Source organism: Arachis ipaensis, chromosome B7 (assembly GCF_059453495.1).
Source record: "Arachis ipaensis isolate K30076 ecotype BB chromosome B7, ASM5945349v1, whole genome shotgun sequence".
NCBI lineage: Eukaryota > Viridiplantae > Streptophyta > Magnoliopsida > Fabales > Fabaceae > Arachis > Arachis ipaensis.
In genome coordinates, this window is record NC_142442.1 from 64,073,145 (window position 1) to 64,097,522 (window position 24,378).

Sequence of the window (24,378 nt, forward strand, 5' to 3'; positions counted from 1 at the left end):
TCCACTAGAACTTCTTGCTTGTGGCATGAACGCAGTGAAGCTAAATGACCCAAAGCTTTTGCTAAGGTAGACATGACTTGCTCTTGCTACTTCCAGAACTCTTGTTGTTCTTGAATGAGCATGAAAAGTACTTCTTGTGTGGCTTGATCCATATATGAAGATGAAGATTGAGGTGATGAAGGTTGACAATCAAACTCAAGAGAGTAAGGGTTTTGGTTTTTTATGTAGTGAGGGGATGGTGTGTAAGATTGGCGACTATAAAGGTAAGTGTTTGGATTCCATTGGGGTATATTGTGGTGATGGTGTGAAAAAGTCATCAAGAAAATATAAACAAAATCCTACTAGGAAAAACAACCAAACAACTAAAAAGAGCTATTTACACTATTAACATATTTACAACAACCAAAAGATATAACACCGTTTTCATCCCCGACAACGGCGTCAAAAACTTGATGCAGTGCGAATTCGTCGGTTAAGAATTCCTTCTCGATGAAAGAGAAATAACCTCATTGCAAGTATAGTTCTCAACCAACAAGTAACGCTCGATCAAAGTTTACAATTTCTAATCTAAATCGAGAGTCTTCAACCTCGGGTCGTTCTCCCTAGGAATGCAAATGAAATGTTACGCTTTCGGTTGTTAAGGACAAAGGGAGTTTGCAAATCAAGGAACTAAAGATTAAAAGAAATAAGTAATAAAAGAACTAAGAAATGATCAAAATTGTAATTAATGTAAGTAAACAGAAGGTAAGGTCAAAACTAGTGAAAATGCTATAAATGCAATGAAGAGCCTTGACTTGGGAATGAGTATCCAAGGAATCCTATCATCGCCATAACCACAACTATGGTAATTATGATGAGTCAATCTCGCCTAGTTAACCCTAACCATCGAGGACTAAGTCAAGCAAGCATAATTGACCTTAATCCATAAGTCCTAACCAACTTACCAAACTAGTTGATAAAAGGCTAGCGTCAATGGAAACAAGAGTCAACTAACTACCCAAGAATTACCACTAAATGTCGGGCATTATGACTCTAGTATCCTAGGAACTCGAACCACAAGCCAAGGTGGGAAAATCTACTCAAAATCTAGAGTTGGCATTTTCACAAACACCTTGTATGCATAAAAGTAAAACATGGAAAATTGCAAAGTAAAATAGAAAACTATAACCAACTAGCAACAAAACCAAACATAAACAAGCAATCAAACATAAAGGAAGCATGAAACATAAAATTCATTAATCAAAACTTCAAGTAACACAAAATTGCAAATATGAACAAGTAACTTGAATCAAAAGGGAATGGAAGTAAAGACAATGTAATTAGAGAGGAAATTTAGAGTACTTACAATTGAAGAAGTAAAAATCCAAAATTAAGGCTTGCTATAAAATGCTACAATGGAAATTGATAAATCCTAGGAGAGCTCTCTACTCTACACTACTCCTACTCCTAATTACTATGTAAAACTGTGTAAAAATTATGCTTCAATGCCCCCCTTGATAAGTGTTGAATTCTCCTTTATATAGCACTCCAAAACAGCATTTCATTCTTTCGAAAATGAGCCAAGGGCCTCCAAATTTGTGTAGCACGTGTTTCATTGATGCAATCACGTGCAGCGACCTGTGCGGACGCATAGACGTGTGCGTCCCCACACTTGGCTGAAAATTGACCTGTGTGTACGCACAGGCACTTGTGCTCACGCACACATGAAAATTCTCGCTTGTGCGCGAGCACGCAGGGCTGTGCGCACGCACACTTTGCTGTGTATGCTTTTCCTTGTTTTCTTCATATTTTTTCCCTTATACATGCTTCCATCCACTTTTGGCTATCCATTCTTGCCTCCAAGGCCTGAAATCACTCACAAACTATACCACTTTTGCTTTTCGGCATTGAATGACATAAAAGTGGAATTAAAATCACTAATCTAAGTATTAAAACACATGTTTTCACATTTAGAACCAAATTAGGGATCAAATACAAAAGTATGCTATTTTGGTGCTTAAGTGTGAGTTCATGTGCTAGAATCCATCCAAATTGAGTCAAAATATACCATCAAATATGGACTCATCAAAGGCTCACACAAGTGGGTTTTCTTTTCATTCAGGAAGCACGAAGATGTTTTAAGACTTAAAAAAGATGTTCTGGTGGCCTAGGATGAAAGGTGATGTAGCTTCAACGGTGTCCTAGTGTTTAACGTGTCAGAAGGAGAAGGTAGAGCATCAGAAACCGTCGGGGATGCTACAGTCTCTTGGAATTCCTCAGTGGAAGTGGAGAAGAATCCCAATGGATTTTGTGACCGGTTTACCGAGGACTAGGTCGGGATTTGATGCGGTTTGGGTGATCGTGGATCGCTTAACCAAATCTGCTCATTTTCTGCCTATTCGAGTAAACTATTCTATGGAAGAGTTAGCAAGGTTGTATATAAAGGAGATAGTAATGTTGTATGGTGTGCCGTCGAGCATAGTATCGGACTGTGATCCCTGACTCACATCAAGGTTTTGGGGAGCTTTCCAAAGAGCTTTCGGCACAAAACTATGTCTCAGTACCGCATGTCATCCGCAAACTGATGGACAGTCGGAAAGGACTAATCAGACGTTGGAGGATATGCTGAGAGCATGTGTTCTGGATCAACTCGAAAGTTGGGACCATTACATGCCATTGGTGGAGTTTGCGTACAACAATAGCTTTCATGCGAGCATTGGGATGGCTCCGTATGAGGCCTTGTATGGACAGAAGTGCCAATCTCCACTTTGTTGGTATGAATCTGGTGAAGCAATCATTTTAGGTACTGCTTTGATATCAGAGACTACTGAGAACATTAAGAAGATTCGTGCAAGGATTCTAACTACTCAGAGTCGACAGAAGAGTTGTGCGGACCTGATAAACCACTATTTTATGATTTATCCTGTGCTCAATTGAGTGGTTTTTATCAAGTCTTTGCACACTTATTCATACAATTTGCATGAGTTTACAATTCCTTCCCAATTTTGTTCTATGGTTGAAAACTTGCTTCCTAAGCCTCTAAATTGTGTATTTTAACTCCCCTTTATACCATTCGATGCCGTGATCTGTGTGTTAAGTATTTTCAGGCTATATAGGGCAGGAATGACTTAGAGGATGGAGAGGAAGCTTGAAAAAATAGAAGGAGCACAAGAAATAAAGGAGATAACCAGCGAGGAGCGACACACACGCATGGCTCACGCGTGCGCGTGATTTGGAGTTTGCACGGCGACGCGTGCGCGTACCTGACGCGTGCGCGTACCTGACGCGTGCGTGTACCTGACGCGTACGCGTGACATGCGCTACCTGCAGAAATCACAGAAAATGCTGGGGGCGATTTTGGGCTAAGTTTGGACCCAGTTTTCGGCCCAGAAACACAGACTAGAGCCAGGGGACGAGCAGAGACTCAAGACACATTCTCATTCGCATAGTTTTTAGTTTTTACTTTTGAATCTTAAAGAGAATACTACTCCTTCCTCTAGGTTTTCTTCACATTCATAGTTTTAGAGTTTTTATGCTTTTGATTTGGATATTGAGAAAAGTCACTACCTCTGTTGAAGTTTCCATTATTCTAGTTTATTTCCTTATTCCTTTACTCTTTTATTGCCCATTAACCCTGTTCAGATACATATGTTTATGATTTTGGGATTTATTAATGCGAAGAACTACTTTTACCTTTAATTAATTTTCAGTTTCTATTTTATTTAATTTATCATGTCTTCTTTTCACTCTTCTTATATGTCTGTGAACGTTGTATTCATGTCAATGGAGTAGACTCCCAACTTGACTTGGGAGTTGATTGAAAGGAGACCCTTGAGTTAGAATACTCAAGTGTTGGTTTTAATTAGAAGTTGTTGGCTGGCTCTCTAGTCACTAACGCTAATCCTTCCATAGGAGAGGATTAGGACTTGTGAATAAGAGTTAGCTCAATCACTTGACTTTCCTTTATTCGGTAAGGGTTAACTAAGTGAAAAGAACAACCTCTTACTATTACACTTGTGAGAATAATGACTTGCATCATTTTGTGGTGGAGGAAAATATCCCATATGATTCTCTTGCCCATCTTGTGTCTCTGAAGCAAATTTCCATGGATTGGAGTGCTTAGAATTTGTATTTTCTTGGTGATATTCCCAGCCACTATTAGAGATTGGTGATGGTGAGTAATATCCCATAAAATTTGTTTGATCATAAGATGAGTTGAACTCCATTTGAATTTTGGAAAACACAACACCAAGGAAAATTGAAATTGCTCATATCAGAGATGAGAATTTCTTAGTGAGGCAAAAACTCAAACACCTTGGTTTTAATCTAAAATAGAAAACAAAAATAAAGAAAATGCTTGATCTAGACTTCTCACCCACTTAATCATTGTTGATCTAAATCAATCCCCGGCAACGGCGCCAAAAACTTGATGGGAAAATTTTTTGTGGAAAAATGAATTTCCAAAACACCAAAAACTCACCGGCAAGTGTACCGGGTCGTATCAAGTAGTAAAACTCACTTAGAGTGAGGTCGATCCCACAGGGATTGATGGATCAAGCAACTTTAGTGGGTGATTAATTTAGTCAAGCTAACATTGAGTGATTTGAGTGACAGTTGAAACAACAGAAAGTAAATGACAAGAGGAATTAAAGTGCAGAAAGTAAATTGGACAGAAATTTAAAGAGCAAGAAATGTAAATTGCAAAAATCTTAAATGACAAGAAATGTAAATTACATGAAATATAAAGAGGAGTGGGTGCTGGAAATTAAAATTTAACAGGAAAGTGTAAATAGCAATCAAACAGAGAAGTAAAAGGTGCAAAATCATGCAACATATCTAAACAGAAAAGGGAAATTGCTTGAAGAATTCAAAACAGAAAAGCAGTGCTTAATTTGCAGCAATTTAAAAGTGGTTCAAGATCTCAGGAGTGGAAGAGACTAGAAAACAAGTCTAGATCTCAAATCCTTCCTTGATCCAATAAGAACAATTGCAAAATGAAAATGGAAGAGTAAATTGCAGAAGAAGAACAAGAGAAGTTGCAGATGGAGAATGAAAACAGAATTCTTTCCAATCCCAATCCAAAATTTCAAAACAGAAAAGAAAACTAAGAGAGAAAGCAAAATGAAAACTAAAGAGTGCACAACTCCCAATTGGAGCCAGCCTCCTTTCTAATTGAGCTCCCCTACAAAGATGAAAATGATGCCTTATATAGGCTTTACAAAATAAAATGAAATTGAAATGAAAAACAAATTAAATGAAAATCCTAATTCTAGCTTGTTCTTGTGCCTTTGAGTGATGATGTGGGCTTTGCTTGCTTTAGATTTGAAGAGAGAAGGGTTTGTTGGCCTTGATTCAATTTGGTGAAGAATTGAATTTAATTGGAATTTTGGTTGAATTTTGGCCCAATATTGCACCTCCCAGGGACGTCTCAATTGGAAAACCAAACTGAGCACCCCAATGTTGCTGTCCGTGTCAACTTGTGCGTCCCAACCCCTTGGTGTGCCAAATTGTTGCGCATCATGCTTGCTCCTTGCTGCCTTTGGGCATGCCAAAATGTGGGGAGATGGGGGAAGTAGTGCTCAGTTGGGAAAACCAACTGAGCTCCCCTTGTGTAGCGCCTTGCTTGAGTGTGGGATCTTGGGTTCGAACTTTGGTGGAGGCCTTTTCAAATGTTGCACTTTGATTTTCTTTGGGGAGGAGCCCGAAAAAGCTAAGTTGGAAAAGTGAACTGAGCACTCTTTTCTTGCTTTCCTTGTTTTCCTTGTGTCTCCCCCTTCGAGCCTTGGTGGAAGCATTGGCTGATTTTTTTTTGCTTATTTTTGGCCCTTAAAGATGCATTTCACTTGTGCCTCAATTTCGTTCCAAATATGGACTATTATACATCGTTGGAAAGCTCTGAATGTCAGCTTTCCAACACAACTGGAAGCACATCAATTGGACGTCTATAGCTCAAGTTATAGCCCTTTGAAAGAGGCATAAACGCCCAAGTTTTAACTTAGCGAAAATTCTTGCTTCCAAGCCAAGTTTTTCACGATAAAGCTAAGTTCACTTAGTGAACTGAGCTTTGTGATGCTGATTGTGAAACTTCCTTGATTTGGTCATGGGCCACGCTTTTAAAAGCGTGGCCTAAGGCTCCAAAGTATGCTCCAACTTCAAAGTGTGCCCCAAAGCTCTTTTTTTCTCCTTTTTTAGCTTATTTTGTGCTTCTTTGCTTCTTTTTCTTCTTATTTCCTACCAAATTTATAAAATTAAAAGATCAAGGAAATATACCATTTAAGCATAAAAGAATGCAATATTTAAGCACTAATTATCAATTTCTTGTATGAAAAAGCATAGAAAAATATGACATGGTGACATGTCATCACAACACCAAACTTAAACCTTGCTTGTCCTCAAGCAAGAAAAGAATCATGCAATGAAGATTGACAATCCAAGGTAAGAAGAATAGCAACTCAATGTTCATGGTTAGCTAGTTTTCTAAGCATGCTATAATCACAAAAGAAATGTAAATGATTGATGTTTCTATCTAGCTGATTTTATGAAATCTTTCTCTTATATTTCTTCCTTGAAACAAGCTTTTGATTTTCTTATTTAGCTTCTCCTTTTGGGTGCTTTGCCCCATGAGTTGATAACAAAGCCACGACTTCTAAATGCTTTGTTTTCAAGTATTACCACTTGATACATAAGCACCACAAGCATTTGATTAGAAGACTTCATTAAGCTCATTTTTCTTTTCTTTTCTTGACTCTATAATCATTGATGCTCAGAGCCTTGAGCTTTGAGGGAGTGCTTTTGCACTTTGAGCCTAACCTTGACTGCTAAGTGTTTTGTTTTCAAGCATTTGGCTTGATACATAAACACCACAAGTACTTAGCAAATAAATTGCCATTGGTACTCAGAGCCTTCAGCTTTCTCATTCTTTCCCTTTTTCTTTTCTTGCTTTATTTGCTTCTTCAAGGTTTTCATGATTTTCAAAAGATTTCACAAAATGTCCTAGATGAAAACTTCAATTAAATAAAATCCAATGCAATTGAGCAACAATTAATCATACTAGCTTTCCAATACTTGTATGCACATGCTAAACTCTTCTTTAATGCCTTGTTTGTTTATGATCATGATGCTTTATTGCTTTTGAACTCACAAAACTCAAGTTGGTAGTCATAATACCACAGCAACATGTTACAAATCAAGATTCAAGCTATACTTTATTCATACACACATGTAAACAGAGAAGATGAAGACAATCATGCAATTTAAATGCTGAAAACAAATGAGAAGAAAAGAAACTTTACAACCTTGTAATTCATCTTCTCTATTCTTGTTCTTTTCCTTCTATTCTTCCTTCTTCCCATACCAATACTCAGAATGCTTGCTCATCCTCAAGCAACAATTAGAACAATGGCTATGGGGCTAAGATGGATCATGAATGTCTTACATAATGAAATATTAATAGCACATGTGTTTTAAGCAAGCAAAATTAAAGATAACAATCAAGGCACAAGAGACAGAGACATTTTGATTGTATAGATAAGAAGGTGTGCACAATACATTGTATAAAAGATAAGTGGCACACCAAACTTAGTGTGACACTTTCACTTGGACTTGATGCAAGTATCTTGTAAGGATTAGAACCAAATTTTGTTGCATAGCAATACCAAACTTAGAATGCAACCACATGTCAATTTATTTGAAATAAAACTAAACGAAAGAAACTGTTATATGTTAAATACAATTACCAAGTTAAGAATCTGTCATGAATAAAGCTCTCTTGGTAGTGTATTAACAAACACAGTAAATAAAAGAAAGCATTTAAAACAAGAAAATGACTAAAAACAAAGAGAAAACTAAAATTGCCTAACTAAAAGAAAGATAACAGTGCAAAGAACATTATGATTATGCAAACAAGTGGTGTTGTTGAATGATTTGCATAGAAAAATAAGTGGCACACCAAACTTAGAATCTTGGTGTGTCACTTTCATTTTTGATTTGATGCAATCATCCAAAAAGATTGAAAATAATTTGTTGCAAGGCAACACCAAACTTAGAATGTAACCATATGCCAATTTATTGAATTTAAACAAAGCAAAGAAAGAAAACAAAGCAGAGAAGAAATGTTACCTACGGTTGGGTTACCTCCCAACAAGTGCTCTTTTAGTGTCATTAGCTTGACATGTTGTTCTTCACTTTCTTCCTCTTCTTCCAGTTTGTTAAGAGGAATGACCTCAAAGGAGGGAAAGATTCAGCTAGTGTCCCTTGTCTTGGCCTTTCCTCAGCAAGCTTCCTTTTGCAAATGGCTTGATTGATCTTGCTTGCTGGATTAGGGACAGAATTGGTGTTCTTGCTAGTTGCCTTCACTTCTTTGGATTCAAGACTTGGTTGCTGTGTGATTATTGGAGTTTTGTATTCATCAAGAGTCTCCTGCAATGGTGGTTCTGTGAGCTCTTCCTCTGTGTACTTCTCTGCTTCACTTGAGTTTGGAATTCTTTGGTTGTCTTTCTCACTTTCTTGCTCTTCCACTTCCTCCCTTGCACTCAACATTTGACTTAATAGCTTTTTCATTGAGGAGGTTTGTTGCTCTTCCCAACATTTCTTCATCTCCTCTTCATATTTTTCAATCACAGATTCAATTGTTGAGAGTTTTTGGGTCAGGAACGTTTGTGAGAGTTGTGAGTCTTCATGTTCCCTTGTCATCTCAAGTGCAGTTTCATTTTCAACCACCTCATTCTTCAGTGAAAGTTCACTTGATGCAGTAGCCTCCTCATCTTGCTCTTCCACTTTATCCTTTACATCCATCAATTGGTCTTCATCCTTACTGTTTGATGGTTTTAAGTTCCCCCTTGTTTGTTCTAAGGGCCCATTCATCTTCTTGAAGACGATTTCTTTCCAGGATGGGGATTTTGTGTATCTTTCTACGAGTTTTCTGAGTATTTCAATGGCTTGAAGGTAATCCTCATCTGTTGGTTCAAGAGATGAAGGTTGAGAATAATTTTGGTGACATGGATGTATTGTGGTGAAGTTGTGTTGAGGGGTGTGGAATGAGTTGTGTGATTGATGGGATGACTTGTATGGATTTTGGAGGAAACTTTGTGTTGAGGCATAATCAAGTGATGAAGATCTTTCAAATGAGAAACTGGGACGTGAGGGTAGATGCTCTTTCATTCCTTGGTGATACTCCCATCCACCATTAGAATAATGACTTACATCATTTTGTGGTGGAGGAAAATATCCCATATGATTCTCTTGCCCATCTTGTGTCTCTGAAGCAAATCTCCATGGATTGGAGTGCTTAGAATTTGTATTTTCTTGGTGATATTCCCAGCCACCATTAGAGATTGGTGATGGTGGGTAATATCCCATAAAATTTGTTTGATCATAAGATGAGTTGAACTCCATTTGAATTTTGGAAAACACAACACCAAAGAAAATTGAAATTGCTCATATCAGAGATGAGAATTTCTTAGTGAGGCAAAAACTCAAACACCTTGGTTTCAATCTAAAACAGAAAACAAAAATAAAGAAAATGCTTGATCTAGACTTCTCACCCACTTAATCATTGTTGATCTAAATCAATCCCTGGCAACGGCGCCAAAAACTTGATGGGAAAATTTTTTGTGGAAAAATGAATTTCCAAAACACCAAAAACTCACCGGCAAGTGTACCGGGTCGTATCAAGTAGTAAAACTCACTTAGAGTGAGGTCGATCCCACAGGGATTGATGGATCAAGCAACTTTAGTGGGTGATTAGTTTAGTCAAGCTAACATTGAGTGATTTGAGTGACAGTTGAAACAACAGAAAGTAAATGACAAGAGGAATTAAAGTGCAGAAAGTAAATTGGACAGAAACTTAAAGAGTAAGAAATGTAAATTGCAAAAATCTTAAATGACAAGAAATGTAAATTACATGAAATATAAAGAGGAGTGGGTGCTGGAAATTAAAATTTAACAGGAAAGTGTAAATAGCAATCAAACAGAGAAGTAAAAGGTGCAAAATCATGCAACAGATCTAAACAGAAAAGGGAAATTGCTTGAAGAATTCAAAACAGAAAAGCAGTGCTTAATTTGCAGCAATTTAAAAGTGGTTCAAGATCTCAGGAGTGGAAGAGACTAGAAAACAAGTCTAGATCTCAAATCCTTCCTTGATCCAACAAGAACAATTGCAAAATGAAAATGGAAGAGTAAATTGCAGAAGAAGAACAAGAGAAGTTGCAGATGGAGAATGAAAACAGAATTCCTTCCAATCCCAATCCAAAATTTCAAAACAGAAAAGAAAACTAAGAGAGAAAGCAAAATGAAAACTAAAGAGTGCACAACTCCCTATTGGAGCCAGCCTCCTTTCTAATCGAGCTCCCCTACAAAGATGAAAATGATGCCTTATATAGGCTTTACAAAATAAAATGAAATTGAAATGAAAAACAAATTAAATGAAAATCCTAATTCTAGCTTGTTCTTGTGCCTTTGAGTGATGATGTGGGCTTTGCTTGCTTTAGATTTGAAGAGAGATGGGTTTGTTGGCCTTGATTCAATTTGGTGAAGAATTGAATTTAATTGGAATTTTGGTTGAATTTTGGCCCAATATTGCACCTCCCAGGGACGGCTCAGTTGGAAAACCAAACTGAGCACCCCAATGTTGCTATCCGTGTCAACTTGTGCGTCCCAGCCCCTTGGTGTGCCAAATTGTTGCGCATCATGCTTGCTCCTTAGTGCCTTTGGGCGTGCCAAAATGTGGGGAGATGGGGGAAGTAGTGCTCAGTTGGGAAAACCAACTGAGCTCCCCTTGTGTAGCGCCTTGCTTGAGTGTGGGGTCTTGGGTTCGAACTTTGGTGGAGGCCTTTTCAAATGTTGCACTTTGATTTTCTTTGGGGAGGAGCCCGAAAAAGCTAAGTTGGAAAAGTGAACTGAGCACTCTTTTCTTGCTTTCCTTGTTTTCCTTGTGTCTCCCCCTTCGAGCCTTGGTGGAAGCATTGGCTGATTTTTTTTGCTTATTTTTGGCCCTTAAAGATGCATTTCACTTGTGCCTCAATTTCGTTCTAAATATGGACTATTATACATCGTTGGAAAGCTCTGAATGTCATCTTTCCAACGCAACTGAAAGCACATCAATTGGACGTCTGTAGCTCAAGTTATAGCCCTTTGAAAGAGGCATAAACGCCCAAGTTTTAACTTAGCGAAAATTCTTGCTTCCAAGCCAAGTTTTTCACGATAAAGCTAAGTTCACTTAGTGAACTGAGCTTTGTGATGCTGATTGTGAAACTTCCTTGATTTGGTCATGGGCCACGCTTTTAAAAGCATGGCCTAAGGCTCCAAAGTGTGCTCCAACTTCAAAGTGTGCCCCAAAGCTCTTTTTTTCTCCTTTTTAGCTTATTTTGTGCTTCTTTGCTTCTTTTTCTTCTTATTTCCTACCAAATTTATAAAATTAAAAGATCAAGGAAATATACCATTTAAGTATAAAAGAATGCAATATTTAAGCACTAATTATCAATTTCTTGTATGAAAAAGCATAGAAAAATATGACATGGTGACATGTCATCATATGTAAGCTAAGTGAAACAAAGGCCTCAATCATATAAGTGCATGCATACATCAAACCATAGAAATATAGAATTAAGCAAGACAAATATCACAATTTTAGAGAGAAAAAACACACACCAAAACTAAAAAATTGGTTAATAAAATGCAACCATTTCAAATAAGCTCAAAAATCTCACAGGTTTTGTGTGTTCGAGCTCTAAACCATGTTCAAGTATAATATTTCTTCAAACAAGTTTAATAAAAAGTTTTAATTTAAATTAGTGAAATACTCTAAAAAGTTTCTTGAAAAATTAAATATTACTTTAACCAAGTGGTGGTAAAATATGCACAAAATCAAACAAATATGCAATCAAACATGCAAATGCAACAACTAACAAGTAAAGTAATATATTGGTGTTGAGATAAGAAAATAACTAACCCATGGAAGTCGATATCGACCTCCCCACACTTAAAGATTGCACTGTCCTCGGTGCATGCTGAGATGTGCAGGTGGACGGGTTGCTCCAACTGACGCTTTTCTCTAGAGATTGTGCAGATGGACTTGTCTGTTATCCCATATAGAAGTTTCTCTTTCTCTTTCTCGGTGGCCAGCCTGAAAGAAGAGGAAAAAGAAGAAAAAGTAACCCAGAAATAAAGATAAGAAAATAAAGTCTGGGTGGGTTAATGCCAAATAATGAGGGTCTCAATTACATGGTAGCTACAACATGCAAGTGAGAAAACAATAGAAGCACATGGCATACCAGTGGTGCAAAATTTGCAACAAAGGGGAGGAGCGTGGGTAATGAAAGACAGTATAAGTTCATATCAATGCAAGAGGAGTACAAGTATCATAAAAGATTAGCATTGACTTATGAATAATAATACCCAATCAGAATAAAACAAGTCATGAAGCACCAGGATAATTCAAGAGAAGATGCAACAGTTAAATAAGAAAATTTAACACCAACGGAAAAAATAATAGATTTAGAAAAGGAGATAAAAATATACAAAAAAATTAAAATGCAATGAATGAAAGTATTCAAATAAATTCAGTAAAATAGAATGAAAGAAAAGAAGGATGAGAAGTTAAAGAGCTGAAGAAAAAGAAAGTAAGAAAGGAGGAAGAAAAAATAAGAAAAGATAGAAGAAAGAAGAAAGAATGATAACAAAAAGATAAGTAGGATTGGAGAAGAAAAGATAGGAATTCTGGCGCTGATCTGGATAAACTATGCGTCGCATGCGACGCAGACGCGTGGGTTGGGCTATTTTCAAGTGACGCGGATGCGTGGGTCACGCATTCGCGTGGAATGAACTGTGCCATTGGCGCGAGTGCAGCCTCGCGTAAGCACAACTCTCTGTTTTATACGCATTCTGCCAAAAATTTGGGTGACGCGTTCGCGTGGGTGACGTGATCGCGTGAATGGCCATATTTTGAAAAACGACGCGGAAGCGTGGGGCACGCGTTCGCGTGATAGGGCTTGTGTTTCTAGCACGAGTCCAGCCCAGCTCCATCATAACTCTCTGCCATACACCACTTTATGTCGATTTTGCAGGGCCACGCGGTCGCGTGGGTGACGCGGTCGCGTGGGAAGGCTATTTTTCAACATGACGCGGACGCGTCAGCGACGCGGTTGCGTGGGCATGGTTATGCCTAAGGCACGCCTCCAGCCACACCTTCGCATGACTCTCTGCTACTTTTCTTCCTTGTTTCTAATGCACTAATAACGCGGACGCGTCAGCGATGCTTATGCGTCGCGTGCATTTTTTTTATACAATATGCAAATGCAAATGCAAGATGCAAGTGAATATGCAGAAATTATGAATGAACACTAGTAAAAATAAAATAAAATAAGATTAAGAATAAAAAAGGAACGATTATACCATGGTGGGTTGTCTCCCACCTGGCACTTTTAGATATAGTCCTTAAGTTGGACATTTGGTGAGCTCCTTGTCATAGTGGCTTGTGCTTGAACTCGTCTTGAAACTTCCACCAATGCTTGGACTTCTAATAAGCTCTATCAATACCAAGTAACTTTCTCAATCTTTGATGGAGTTCTTCACAAGCTTTGAGCTCCCAAATTTGATCCTCATATATTCTCGGATCCCAAATCTTGATTCTACACCTGTTTTCAAGTTGATCATCATGATTCTATCCGGGTGGTAAGCAATCTGAATTCTCACTAAGGCATTTAAACAGTTTCCTAGACCCATTCAATTTAGTATTCCTCCAACCATGATAATTTAGCCGTGAGCTTCCTACCACAATGAACATAGGATTGTGTTTCCAACCACTGACCATCTCCCTCTTACTCTTATAGCCACAAAGAGCTCTGAGCTGACCATCTGTCTCAAGTAAACCATATTCAAGTGGGAAAGTAAAGGTCAAGGATAAGAATTTTACCCACTTGAATGTTGTATTGGATGGCAATGGCTTTGGGGGTGAGGTCTGCAACAAGTTTGGCAAGGTGATTTCAAGCTCCATTCCCTTGTGCTCTTCCTTGATAACTTCCACCTCTTTGCAAGCTTCTTTAGTTTCAACATCTTCCTCTTGGTAGCTTTCTTCTAAATCAAACTCTTCTTCATGGCTTACCAAGGGCATGGAGGGTTGTGCTTCTTCTTCTTTAATCTCCATCTCTTGATTAACCTCTTCAAAGTCTTTAGCCATGATATGCCTTGGAGGTTGTACACCCTCTTTGGCAGCAAATTCAAACATCTTGGAAGGAGGTTCTATGACTGGACTTTCCCATGGAGGTTCTGCATCTCCTAGACTTCAACCACTTCTTTCTCTTCAATAATTACTGCTTTGTCCAGTTGTTTTAGTATAAAATCGTACTCATCCTTGATGATTTTCTTTCCATGACAACTCCTTTCAATTATTCCTTCATCTTTAAGGGTCTCTCCTATCTCCACATTTTGGGCCTCCTCTTGCTCTAAGACAAAATCAGACTCCTCCTTGATGTCTTCCTTTACTAATTCTTCAACCAATCCTTCGACTTCAAGGGTCTCCAATACCTTCATCTGTAGGGCCTCCTCTAGCTTCTTATGAAGTATGGATTCACGAAGATGATTTCTTCTTTCTTGTTCCATATCAATAGCATAACTGGGATCATCTTGCTCTTGGATTGATGGATGTGGGTGCTCTTCTATAGAGGGTGGTAATGGGATGGGAAGATTATTATGTGGTTGAAAAGAAAGTGCACTGAAGCTTGAGGGTTGAATATTGGAGGTATAGGGTTGGTCAATGCGGGATATAAGATTTTGGAGTGTAGAGGTGAGACCAATGATATTAGAGATGAGTGTGTTGTTATCCAATGGAGGTTGGGGTGGATAGGAGGGTTCATTTGTTGGGAGAAAGGGCTCATAATACGAAGATGATTCTTCTTGATAAGGATATGGAGATGGTGAATATTGAGGTGGTGGTTCTGGGTGTGGTGCATATGGTGGTTGGTGTGGTGGATAAGGATTAGGGTCATATGGAGGTGAATGGTGGAAAGGGGCTTGTGAGTTTGGTGGTTCAAAGGTATGTTGGGGAGGTGGTTCATAAGCATATGGTGCGGCTTGTTGGTAACTACAAATATTCATCATCTTGGTATGCACCTCGGAATGGCTCCTGACTATAGTAATTTGGTGGAGGTGGTTTGTCACGAAAGGGTCCACCATAACTATTGTCTGGGCATGCATTGTAGGATGGTCGTTGTCCATGGTATCTTGGAAGGTGTTCTTCCCAAAAGGGTTGATCAGATCCTCGTGGCTCCTTCCATCTTTGATTGTTTTGACCTTGATGCATGTTCCTGTTATAGCTTCCATTCCTTACAACAACATTAGAACCAAACTCAAAGCGACGGGGGTGAGAACTCATAGTAACTAATAAAAATTAAAAACCAAAATAAAAACAAATAAACAAGCAAAATAAAATATTTACTACCAATAATAAGGCACACGTTTGCAATTCCCCAGCAACGGCGCCATTTTGAACGAACTGATTTCTGCCTGTAAAGAATTAAATAGAAATAATCGCGTTGTAATTATAGCTTCTAAACCAACAGAGAATCCTTTCGTACAAAAACTTGGTTGTCACAAGTAACAAAACCCAATAAAATTTATAACCGAAGTATTGAAACCTCGGGTCGTCTTCTCAAGGAATTGCAGGGAAGTATGATTTATTATTGGTTATGGAAAAAGGTATATTTTTGAGTTTTTAAAATAGAGAACAAGTAATTTAAATGGGAAGAAAAATAAATCAATAATTATAAAGAAAACTCTTGGCAAGGTATAAGAACTGGAAATCCTATCCTAGTTATCCTTATCAGGTGTGATGAGAATTGTTATTGATCCCACTTAGTTAACCCTTACTAAATAAAGGAAAGTCAAGTGGACTAATTAATTTGATCCTCAAGTCTTAGTCAACTCCTATGGAAAGACTAGCTTAGAGAGATCCAAATCAATCAGCAATCCCAATTTTCAATCAACTGTTGAGTCTGATAACTCAAGTATTACCAATTACTTAACCAAAACTAAAAGGAGAAAAATCTAAATTATTTATATCATAAATAAAAGAAAGCAATCTTAAATCTGAAATACCTCAAATTGTATTTAAACATAAATTCAAATCTAACATGGAAAGGTTCATAAATCAAATTGGGAAAGTAAATAAACTAGTGATAAAGTAAATAAAAGTAGAAGAGAAATTAAATTAAAGAACATTGAACCTGGTATGAAGAAATAACCATAAAATAAGAGAAATCCTAATTCCTAAAACCTAAGAGAGAGGAGAGAACCTCTCTCTCTCTCTCTCTCTCTCTCTCTAAAACTACATCTAAAACCTAAAATTGTGTATTATGAATGTTGTATGAATTGTCCTATTCGTTGCCTCCTTTGTTCTGATGGATTTCCCCAATTTATAGCCTCTAATATGTGTTTCTGGACTTGGATCTGGGCCAAAAAAAGGGTCCAGAAATCGCTGAGGGCGTTTTCTGCAGATTCCTGCACGTGGCGTCTGTCACGCGTTCGCGTCATTTGGAGTTTTTCCTGGTCACGTGTATGCGTCAGTCACGCGTACGCGTCATTTGCGTTCTGCTCGAGGCACGTGTCCGCATCGTCCACGCGTATGCGTCGCTACTATTTTGCGCTAGGCATGCGTCCGCGTCGTCCATGCGTACGCGTCGCTGCCTTTTTCTTCAAAACTCTATTTTTGTACTTTCCTTCATTTCTGTATGTTTCCTTTCTGTTCTCTAAGCCATTCCTGCCCTATGAAGCCTGAAAATACTTTAACACATAAATCACGGTATCGAATGGTAATAAGAGAGGATTAAACATAGGAAATTTAAGAGCACGAAGCATGTTTTCAATCATAGCACAAAATCAAGAAGGAAATTGTAAAACCATGCATTTTGTATGGATAAGTGTATGAAAGATTGATAAGATCCACTCAATTGAGCATAAGATAAACCATAAAATAGTGGTTTATCACGTGACCATAAAAAATTGGCGTAAATGGCGTTTGGCCAGAGAGTTATGATGGTGTGGGGCTGGAACTGTGCTGAGAACACAAGCCCCATCACGCGTACGCGTCCCTGACGCGCACGCGTCGTATGCCATTTTTGCCCTAAGCCCAACGCGAACAGAGAGTTGTGCGTACGCGTTGATGCCTTCGTGCAATTCGCACAATCAAAGGCACGCGTACGAGTGCCCGACGCTTACGCGTCACTATTCAATCTGCGCAATCTACGCGTCGCATGCGGCGCACAATTAAACCACCTCAGCGTATGATTTTAAATCATCACTTCCCTAATCCTAATTCTTTTCAAATCCTAATTATTTCTTCTTCCTTCTTCCCCCTTTCTTCCTTATTCTTTATTCATATATATTACTTTCCTCTTTCCTTCTTCATCTTCTTCATCAAGTTTCTTTTCTTCCTCTCATTTACTCTTTCATTATTACATTAATTTATATTTCTTTCTTCTCTATTTTTCTTTTAGTTTAATTATCCATGGTTTCTTTTTGTTTCTTTTTCTTGCATTCTTATGTTGGTGTTGAAATTTTATTTGGGTATTACCTTACTATAATGAAGTTGTGGATATTATGAGGAGTGATTTGACAATTGATATTTTAATTTGGCTCTCATATATATTTAGATTATATTATTTTCATTCCTACTTTAACTTGCTCACCAAATGTTTGTGAAAAAGCACCTATGGCATCTTGAAATCTATTTTGTTCTACTCTTTTACTTGAATACCTCTTTTTCACAACACTTGTACTCCAAGGTAGCGTTTGTTTTGAGGTACTGAGACAGAGACTGAGAGACTGAGACTCAGTATCGTGTTTGTTAGTTCAGAGACTGGTACTAAAATTTCTGTCTCTGTCTCTAAAATCTCAGTATTTCAGTACCTCCAAAAAGTAGGGACACAGGGAACTGAAATTTTTAGAGATGGAGACTGAAACTTTAATAACATTTTATACCTAAAATACTTTCATTTCAATTAATTAATTCCAATTTTACCCTTTGTGCAAATTAAATTAGAGTTTCATTCTTCATTCAATTCTTGTCTCCCATTTTGCACCAAACAGAATACTGAGATTTATTTCAATCCCTGTCTCTTAGTCTCTGTCTCTCAGTCTCAGTCTTTCCGTCTCTATCTCTCCACCAAACACTACCCAAATGTATTTGGGATTATCATTCACAATTGTCATCATACACATACTCTCTAAATTGGCACATTTAATTATTGATGCTTGAGTTATGCTTTTCATGCCTACTACTTGCATGCTTTTACTCTCTTCCATCTAATTATTATGAATTGCCTTCTTGTTCCTCATTGATGTCTTACCTACATGTTGTAGCTACCATGTATTTGAGCTATCATCTTTCCTTTGGCATTCATTATCACTTGGAATTTTCTCCCTTCTGGTTCTTTAGTTATCTAAACTTCACATTCTTCCTTTTTCTTTCTTCCTTAGGCATGGGTACCAAGAAAGGAAAAGAGAAGGCCACTGACAAGACACCAACAAAGAGAGAAACCAAGAGAACACTGGCAAAAGCACTTCCATCTACCAGTGTAAAGCCACCAACAAAGCGGGTGAAGAGAATCCTTAAAGTTGATGACTCCGAGAAAGCTTTTCCCACCCGAGACTCCACATGGTTTGCTAACCGTTATTGCGAACAGATGTTCCCCATCCTAGCTGAGAGGAGCTACAACAATGAGCATCTACTCATTGTTCCAACACACTTTGTTGATTTTGTGGAGCCCCGAATAAAGAGGAGACAGTGGGGATCTCCCACTATGTCTTTTCGAGCACTCAAAAGTCGACCTTCACAGCAGACATGGTTGTTCTCATCTGGTGCATCCTGATAGAGCAACCCCTCAACTTGCCCAGCCACATCTGGCAAGCGATGGGACATGTACAGATTGCGGGTAACCTGCCTTTCCCTGCCTTGGTTTCAGAGTTAGTCTCTACAGTAGGTGTTTCCTATCGGGCTGGAGATACGAAGGTCATGATCCCTAGGGCCGACCAGTATGTCCCGAATGGGAAGTACATCAGGCCACCAGTTCCCTCTGCGAGCCGGCCTGCTGGCCCATCCTTGGATACTCCTCCCTCTTCCACTCCACCATCCACACCACAAGCACCATCCATCCATCAGATGTTCCTTCGGATCCTTGAGAGGTTCGACCGGCAAGACCGGCAGATGAAGCAAATGGAGCGCCGTAACAAGCGCCGATACAACTACCTGAAGGAACTCATAGCTGGTACTTACCCACCTCTAGAACAGAAGGACACCCCAGACTCCCCTTCATCTAGTAGCACAGGGAGCCATGGCAAACCAGACAACGGAGGCGATGCTTCCAGCCCTACCTTGCTCCTTACTGATGGCACGGAGGACCGTGCCAAACCTTAAGTGTGGGGAGGTGAGTCCTTGACTTCCGGAGGTAACTTCTCTCTCTTAACACCAACATTTGACTTTTTTTTTTGTTAGATAGGATAGATTGCATGATAATAATTGTTTGCATATATGTTTTGCTTGGTCGAAGTAATAATTTCTTTTCAAGACCCTTTTTATAGCATTTCACTAATTTAAATTGAAAATTTGTGTTAAACTTATTTGAAGACTGTAAATTGGAACATGAATTATAGCTAAGAACACACAACCTGTGAGATTTGAGCTTAATTACATGGTTACACTATTTAACCATAATATTATTCTTGTGTGTTCTTTTCTCTATGATTGCAATCTATATTTTGTTCCATTCTATATGTCCATTGTTTAGTGTATTTGCACGCATACATATGATTGAGGCCATCATTTGTTATTAGCTCACTTATCCCAAAGAGCCTGCCCTTTCAATCACCTTTGTTAGCCACCTTGAGCCTTTTAATCTCCATTTGTTCTATATTTTACCGCATCACTAGCCTTAAGCGGAAAAATAATTAATTACCTCAACTGAATCTTTGGATAGCTTAAGTTAGAGATTGTGTATCAATTAAGTGTGGAGAACTGTGGGAACTTGGGTTGATGAAAGTGTACAATGTTCTATTGACAAAATATTGGAAATTTGGGTGCCTACTCATGTGAGACCAGAAAAATTAAAATACCATGTGCATTGATATATTATGTTACTTTTACCTTTAAAAAAAAACCAAATCAAAAATATTCAAATAATTAAGTAAATAGATAAATAAGGGGACAAAATTACCCCAATGCTAATTTTAATAAAAGATCAATGCACATGTGGTGAAACTAAAGAAATATTTGGTACATGAGTATGTGATACAAAAGTGGGAATTACGGGTAGCTAGGCATGAATTTAGAGTTACATAGAGTGTGTGTGTGTTTAGGTGAGAACTTAGGGTAGTCAAAGATTCATATTATAGCTCACTTGGCCATACATATATCCTCACCCTTACCTTAGCCCCATTACAACCTTGAAAAGACCTCGTGATGTTTGCATTGGTATACTAAATTTTTGTTGATTGGTTAGATGAAGAACAAAGTCTAGAAAGCATGACTAGAGAAGAGTAGAGTGATTAACCCTAGACACTTGAGAGATTAGAGTGCATATACACTACCAGTGAGGGTTCAATGCTTGATTCTATGTTCCTTGCTTTCATGAGCTATCCTCTTACAAGTTTACCTGTCTTTTATTATGTGATTTGAATTAGTGGAATCTGGTTTATTTTTGTCTTGGAGAGCTTATTTACTTTTAACCAAGTAGATAGAAACATCTTAGCATATAGTTGCATTCATAGGTTGTATCTCATGAGTCTTACTTTTCCCCATTCATTCTTTATATCTCCTTGAGCTTAGCATGAGGACATGCTAATGTTTAAGTGTGGGGAGATTGATAAACCACTATTTTATGGTTTATCTTGTGCTCAATTGAGTGGTTTTTATCAAGTCTTTGCACACTTATTCATACAATTTGCATGAGTTTACAATTCCTTCCCAATTTTGTTCTATGGTTGAAAACTTGCTTCCTAAGCCTCTAAATTGTGTATTTTAACTCCCCTTTATACCATTCGATGTCGTGATCTGTGTGTTAAGTGTTTTTAGGCTATATAGGGCAGGAATAGCTCAGAGGATGGAGAGGAAGCTTGCAAAAATGGAAGGAGCACAAGAAATAAAGGAGATAACCAACGAGGAGCGACGCGCACGCATGGCTCATGCGTGCGTATGATTTGGAGTTTGCACGGCGACGCGTGCGCGTACCTGACACGTACACGTGACATGCAAAGATGACCAGTGACACGTACGTGTGACTGACGCGTACGCGTGACATGCGCTACCTGCAGAAATCGCAAAAAACACTAGGGACGATTTTGGGCTGAGTTTGGACCCAGTTTTTTGCCCAGAAACACATACTAGAGCCAGGGAACGAGCAGAGACTCAAGACACATTCTCATTCGCATAGTTTTTAGTTTTTAGTTTTGAATCTTTGAGAGAATACTACTCATTCCTCTAGGTTTTCTTCACATTCATAGTTTTAGAGTTTGTATGCTTTTGATTTGGATATTGAGAAGAGTCACTACCTCCATTGAAGTTTCCATTATTCTAGTTTGTTTCCTTATTCCTTTACTCTTTTATTGCCCATTAACCCTGTTTAGATACGCATGTTTATGATTTTGGGATTTATTAATGCGAAGAACTATTTTTACCTTTAATTAATTTTCAATTTCTATTTTATTTAATTTATCATGTTTTCTTTTTACTCTTCTTATATGTTTGTGAACGTTGTATTCATGTCAATGGAGTAGACTCCCAACTTGACTTAGGAGTTGATTGAAAGGAGACCCTTGAGTTGGAATACTCAAGTGTTAGTTTTAATTGGAAGTTGTTGGCTGGCTCTCTAGTCACTAACGCTAATCCTTCCATAGCAGAGGATTAGGACTTGTGAATAAGAGTTAACTCAATCACTTGACTTTCCTTTATTCGGTAAGGGTTAACTAAGTGAAAACAACAACCTCTTACTATTACACTTGAGAGAATTCCAACAAGGATAGAACTTCCGATTAATCTTTTCCCGGTCAAGGCTTTTTACTTTGAACACATAAATCTCTTTTAATTTACATTGCCTTAATTTACAATCATTTATTTTTCTGTTCTCCAACTCTTAAAATTTCTCAGAAAATTCTTGACTAATAAAATAGCACTCTTTTGTCAACTCGTTGGGAGACGACCTGAGATTTCTACTCCCAGTATTTTTATTCTAAATTTGTGACAACCCTTTTAAATTGATAAGCGGAATTTTCGTTAGTTAAGAACTCTACTTGCAACGCAGTTCTTATTATAAATTCTTAATTGGCAATTTTCTGCCCATTCAGGACCAGAGAAGGAAGCCGTTAGAATTTGAAATAGGAGAACATGTGTTCCTGAGGGTTACACCGACAACTGGGATTGGAAGAGCAATCAAGACCAAGAAGTTGAATCTGAGGTATATAGGACCGTTTGGGATTTTAAGGCGATTCGGGCCGGTGGCGTATCAAGTTGCTTTACCACCTCATCTGTCTAACCTGCATGACATATTCCATGTGTCACAACTCTGCAAGTACACGTCAGATGCGGCTCATGTGTTGGAGCCTGAGTCGGTTGAGTTGAGGGAGAACTTAACCTTTCAAGTAACGCCAGTGAGGATCAATGACACTAGCATGAAGAAGTTGCGAGGAAAGGAAGTCTCGTTGGTCAAAGTTGCTTGGAAGCGAGCAGGAGTTGAGGAGCACACGTGGGAATTGGAGTCTGATATGCGAAAGGATTATCACGAGCTTTTCTCAGGTAATTCAAATTTGAGGGCAAATTTCTTATTTGGTGGGGAGAATGTAAGAACCACAACTAATCAACTGGTTAATTAAGTAATTAATTGCCTAAATTATGTTCCAAAAAGTTAGAGTTAGAATTTGAGGATTTAAAAGTAATTTTTGGACTCAGTTGGTTTTTCTGAGTCAGAAAATGTGCTTTCTACAAAAAACCGCAAAAAACCGTAAACCAGCAGTTGAACCGATTGAACCACTTCAAGTCTGCCTGGTACCGCACGAGAAAAATTGAAAACCGTCAAAAACCTTAGAAAAATATTAGAAATGAAAAACCATGCGTTAAATTTAAAGGTTTGGCCCGAAGTTGGGCCAAACGTGCAAAAAATGCTAACGAGTTGGACCGGGCCCAAGTTGGGCCAAGCCCAACACATATAATGTTCATTTAATGAACCCAAACAACCATAACACACTCAAACACACCCACAACCAGCTGAGAAGAGAAGGAGAAGAGAACTCCATTGTCACTATTCACTTCCATCTTCTCAAGCTCATATCTTGAGCTACGAAGCTCCGATCGCCGCACCATTTGCGGTCACGCATTCCTTGTGAAGAGCTCTACAAAACTCATCTAAGAAACTGGAGAGGTAACCACGAAATCTTCTCAGTTCTTCTCTTCAAAGTTTCGAAAATCTAGGGTTTTGGCTAAGTGAGGTTTTGTGATTTTTGGGTGTTTAGGTACACTCTAGCCTTTGATTGATGTTGGTTTTGGCTTCCAAAACTATTGGGCAAGGTAACAAACATTGAAACTCTTGTGAAATTTCAATTATAATGAGCCCTAGGTTGATTTATGATGATTTATGTATATATAACTTGATTATGGTGAGTTTGGAACTTGTTGATGCTTGTTGGAGATTCTTGGTGGCTTAGATTGTGATTGCAAGCTTATCTTGGGCTCAATTTGGGGTTTTCGTGCATATAGAGGATCGGTCAAGGTATGGTTTCGGTTTTCTCTATGTAGTATATAATATTCATGGACACTTAGGCTAGTGACTTATAGGATAGGTTGGATTTATATGGTTGTTGATGATAGTTGGTTGATGTTGTATGTTGGATTGATGTTGCTATGTTGAGAAATGATGATGTTGAGATATGATGATTTATGATTTTGAATGATTGCATATTGATGGATAATAATGTAATGTATGAAAGAGGATGAAAATGAGAATTTATAGAGATAAAGTGATGATTGGTGAATGTGTTGATGGAGGATTGATTTTAGAGCTATATACTTGGGGTTTGGTGATTGAAAATGGTGAATCGTAACCCAAGAGGGTAAATTGTGCTGTAAATGGACTTTTGGTATTGTGGCTTGTGGATTTGGTAGATTTGGGTATATGTGAAAGTTGGGTAAAAAGGGATTTTTGGTGAACTTTGTATGATCATAACTTTTGCCTCGGTTTTCAAAATTTGATGAAATTTATTTAGAATTAAAGATCTTTGAAAAACCTTTAAATTGATATAAAGTTTGTAAAATTTGGAATTTTTTAGAGGAAGTTATGATCATTCAAAGTTGGTGTTAAAAATTTGAAATTCTGCTAAGTTGCAGAATTTTATGATTTCTGATGTGTGCGCATGCACAGCCTTGTG

The 24,378-nt window shown here is 38.1% G+C and overlaps 1 protein-coding gene across 1 annotated transcript; it reads left to right on the top strand.

The window, feature by feature from the left end:
* Positions 1-18,880: 18,880 nt before the first annotated feature.
* On the top strand, positions 18,881-22,830 carry LOC107607322 (uncharacterized). The gene is made up of 2 exons (XM_016309290.2): positions 18,881-18,979; positions 22,306-22,830. Exons 1-2 carry the CDS (start codon positions 18,881-18,883, stop codon positions 22,828-22,830), a joined length of 624 nt encoding a protein of 207 aa, XP_016164776.2.
* The last annotated feature ends 1,548 nt before the right edge of the window (positions 22,831-24,378 follow it).

Bases quoted from the DNA above. Each gene is read 5' to 3' on its own strand.
- LOC107607322 (XM_016309290.2), top strand. From the start codon at position 18,881: ATGGGACATGTACAGATTGCGGGTAACCTGCCTTTCCCTGCCTTGGTT. The intron at 18,980-22,305 runs GTCATGATCCCT...CTGCCCATTCAG, and splicing joins ATCGGGCTGGAGATACGAAG to GACCAGAGAAGGAAGCCGTT.